Source organism: Cryptomeria japonica, chromosome 7 (assembly GCF_030272615.1).
Source record: "Cryptomeria japonica chromosome 7, Sugi_1.0, whole genome shotgun sequence".
NCBI classification, from domain to species: Eukaryota; Viridiplantae; Streptophyta; class Pinopsida; order Cupressales; family Cupressaceae; genus Cryptomeria; species Cryptomeria japonica.
The window spans coordinates 473180213-473184024 of NC_081411.1; the positions used below are offsets into that span (position 1 = coordinate 473180213).

The 3812-nt window shown below is 35.0% G+C and overlaps 1 protein-coding gene across 1 annotated transcript; it reads left to right on the top strand.

Moving 5' to 3' along the window:
* The first annotated feature begins 321 nt into the window (after window positions 1-321).
* Window positions 322-3238, top strand: LOC131065729 (large ribosomal subunit protein eL8y). The gene is made up of 6 exons (XM_058000342.2): window positions 322-502; window positions 587-836; window positions 2158-2327; window positions 2492-2620; window positions 2739-2831; window positions 2950-3238. Exons 1-6 carry the CDS (start codon window positions 500-502, stop codon window positions 3079-3081), a joined length of 777 nt encoding a protein of 258 aa, XP_057856325.2. The 5' UTR covers window positions 322-499; the 3' UTR covers window positions 3082-3238.
* Window positions 3239-3812: the final 574 nt, after the last annotated feature.

The window sequence follows — 3812 nt, forward strand, 5'->3', positions numbered from 1 at the left end:
TTGTGTCAAATATACACCTACAAATGTAATCTATAAATAAAAACAAAAATCTAAAAATTGTTAATTAAAAAATTCAAGATACAAATTTCATAAACCAATTGCATATAAAATTATGCTACATGTAAATTAATTATTATTACTTTTTAAAATTAAAAAATTCAAGATACAAATTTCATAAACCAATTGCATATAAAATTATGCTAGGTACATGTAAATTAATTATTATTACTTTTTAAAACACCAATCAAAACAAAATAGACCAAAAAAATAAAGTAAGAAAACATGGCGATGAAATTTTTAAATCTCCGATGGAGAAGGGAGATCTCTAACCTAGAGTTGACAGAGTTACCTCGTAGTTACTCAAGGAGGGTTAGGGGTTTGTTGAATTAGGGTTTATCAATACAAAACAAAGATGAGATTCAATGATATTCCTTGATATCAATTTTGCCCAGGGAGGCGGACGACGAGGAGGAGTGGAGGAGCAACACTGCAACGAATAATGGTATGGAGATGAAAATATCTGATTATTTTTGCTGATTATATGTGTTTAAGTTTGCGGTTGAAGAGTTATTGGGGATGATTGCAGGCTCCAAAGAGAGGGGTGAAGCCCGCGGCGCCGGCGAAGAAGAAGGTGGCCAAGGTGGTCAATCCTTTGTTTGAGAAGCGGCCGAAGCAGTTTGGGATTGGTGGAGCTTTGCCGCCCAAGAAGGATCTGCATCGCTTCGTCAAATGGCCTAAGATTATACGCATCCAACGCCAAAGACGCATTCTGAAGCAGCGCCTCAAGGTCCCCCCTGCACTAAACCAGTTCACCAAAACCCTCGACAAGAATCTGGGTACATTTTCTATTCACTTACGTTTTTTTCTGTCATGGGTCATGCAAAATGTAACTCGCCTGTCACCAAATCGTGTTTGATTTCTTTGTCCCAAATCTCAGACTACGCTTCAGTCGGATTAGGCACATGATTTTTATTAGTTAGGATTGTTAAAGCAGATTTTAAGCCTCCTGTTTATTGGACACGGGCAACCATGTTTTTATTGCGATTTACCGTTTGTTAAATAAACGCTTTGTTGTTTACAATTTCGTTTCGAATTTTTTATGCAATTTCTGTATGACAGCTCCCGTAAAGAGAGCAAAAATTTCTTTTTCTTTACGCTTTTTATTCTGTTATTTACGATGTATTTATTTTGGAGCGGGTAGCTAGTGGAATGCTATACAACATTCAAACATTATAACACTACTATGATTTTCGTATAAGCCATATTAATTCATCAATGGTCGTTAACATTTACGGTTTGACAATCAACATCGAAATACCAAATGCCAATTGTTAGCTGTGTTCTCAGTGCTGTATTTAACTCTGAAATCCTGTCCTGGAACCATTTAGAACCACTCAGTATACTTTAAAAGAAAAAGATCGTTTGTTGTAGATTCTGAATTTTAAACAACAATTAGGGCTTTTCTTTTAATTTACACTCAATATTTCTTTCCACATCTGCAGTCTTTGAAACCCATTCTCAAACCATGTTAATACAACACTCAAACGTTATAGTTTTACTATTATTTTCATATAAATCATGTTAATACTTCAATTGTCGTTAACTTATATGATTTGGCAATCAACATTGAAATATCAAATGTCAGTTGTTAGCTGTGTTCTCAGTGCTGTATTCTAACTCTGAAATCTAGTCCTGGAACTGATGAGAAATACTGATTATATTTTAAAAGAAAACCTTGATTGTTATAAAATCTGAATTTTAAACTACAATCGGGTGTTTTAAAAAAATTTATACCCAATATTTCTTCCTACATATGCACTCGTTGAATCCCATTCTGAAACCTTTCTTGGAAAGTCAAGAATTAGTGAGTATAAATTTAAAGGAAAACCCTGATTATGCTTAAAATTCAGCTTCTAAACGAAATGTATTCAAAGTTGAGTCTAAAGGGAATTTAACGTAACCTAATCCTCGTTGCATAACAAAAATTTCCAGGCTATGCTTGCTCTGTATAGTGCAATAGTACTGTATTTGTCAGTACTTTCTTAAAAGAACGCATTTAATATTTGATTAGGGGTTGTATATTTATATTTGTTCTCTGTAGTTTGCATTGTATACTTCTGTAGTACTGATATTACATTCCTGTGTTTGGAAATGCAGCATCAAACCTATTTAAGATGCTTCTGAAATACAGGCCAGAAGACAAAGCTGCAAAAAAGGAAAGACTTTTGAAGAAGGCACAGTCAGAGGCAGAAGGAAAACCCATTGAAGTCAAGAAGCCCATTGTTGTGAAATATGGTATCAACCATGTAACGTACCTTATTGAACAGGTATTGCATGGTTCCATCACCATGCTATAAGCATTTTGGAGTTTAGTTTATAAGTGTACAAGATCAATTTTAAGTTTTGGCAATGAAGTGGTGTGGCTATTATTAATTAAATCAATCAATTTCAATGCCCTTGGTCATGAAAACAAGAATTTTGCTGCTTTCAGAGTAAAGCTCAATTGGTTGTAATTGCACACGATGTTGATCCCATAGAGCTTGTAGTGTGGCTCCCTGCACTTTGTAGGAAAATGAACATTCCTTACTGCATTGTCAAGGGGAAAGCACGGCTTGGAACTGTATGTATCTTTAACAGTCTCTTTGAAAAATATATCGGTCAAAGTTTGGCTTTTCATTTGTGTTTTTATCTGAGAAGATTAATTTCCTGAGCTTGCAAAATTTCCTCATTCTTTGTAGATTGTGCACAAGAAAAATGCCACTGCTCTATGCTTGACATCTGTGAAGAATGAAGACAAGATGGAGTTTAGCAGGATTGTTGAGGCGATAAAGGTGTGCATACAATTAGCAGGGCATGCTTTTTTTGATGCATATTGTTTATCAATAAATGCTGGCAGCTGGAAAAAATGGTAACTGAGTGGTATACAATTGGATTTATTCTTATTTGCAGGCCAACTTCAATGATAAGTTTGATGAATACCGACGACAATGGGGAGGTGGCGTTATGGGCTCCAAGTCTCAAGCGAAATCGAAGGCCAGGGAAAAACTTTTGGCCAAGGAGGCAGCACAAAGGCTGACTTAGGTTCTTATTTTGAATAGTTTATGAACATGTATCCCAAATTTGTTTTAGAGGGGTGAAAGAGTTATGAATTTTAATCTCGTGTTGATGATCACTGTTTCCCATTAAATTTTCTTTGTACTGAAGAGTATAAATTTAATTTTTCCTTTTTTATGGTTAATAGAGAGAGAATTGCGGAAGGATGTTATGTTGTTCTTGATAAGTTGCAAGATTGTGTTCTTCCATATTTAGAAAATTGCTTGAGGATTATATTTTGCTCTTGTTTAGCTGCCAGATTGTGTTCCACCAGATTCAGGAAAAAATGCTTGAGGATGCTAAATTGTTGTTGTTTAGCTATTAGGTTGTATCCTGTCAGGTTTAGAGAATATTGTTTTGAGGATATTGTATTTTACCCTTGTTAATTGCAACTTTTTCTTTGGATTATATGTTCTCTTTTTAAAGGTATTTTATTGGTGATGCCTGTGGAAGAAACATAAATCCATTTGAAGTCCCTGACAGCATGTAAGATCTGAACGCAGGCTTTTTGACCGTGGCATATAATACTTTAGGATAACATGTACTCTTTCGAAGGTGTTTGAGTTGTGTTTACTATAGAAACACGAGCTGTTTATGATGCCTTTGATATGAAGTATGTGAATAATTTGAGAAGCTGCTTTTTCTGACCTGAGCACATTCTAAGTTTTACAGGTTGGTTGATACATACCACATCTAGGCATTCAACTGCTAGTTTTGAC

What these genes read in the sequence shown, in the direction of transcription:
- LOC131065729 (XM_058000342.2), top strand. An exon ending in TAACGTACCTTATTGAACAG is followed by an intron (nt 2,328 to 2,491) that starts GTATTGCATGGT and finishes TGCTGCTTTCAG; the next exon opens with AGTAAAGCTCAATTGGTTGT. An exon ending in GGAAAGCACGGCTTGGAACT is followed by an intron (nt 2,621 to 2,738) that starts GTATGTATCTTT and finishes CATTCTTTGTAG; the next exon opens with ATTGTGCACAAGAAAAATGC.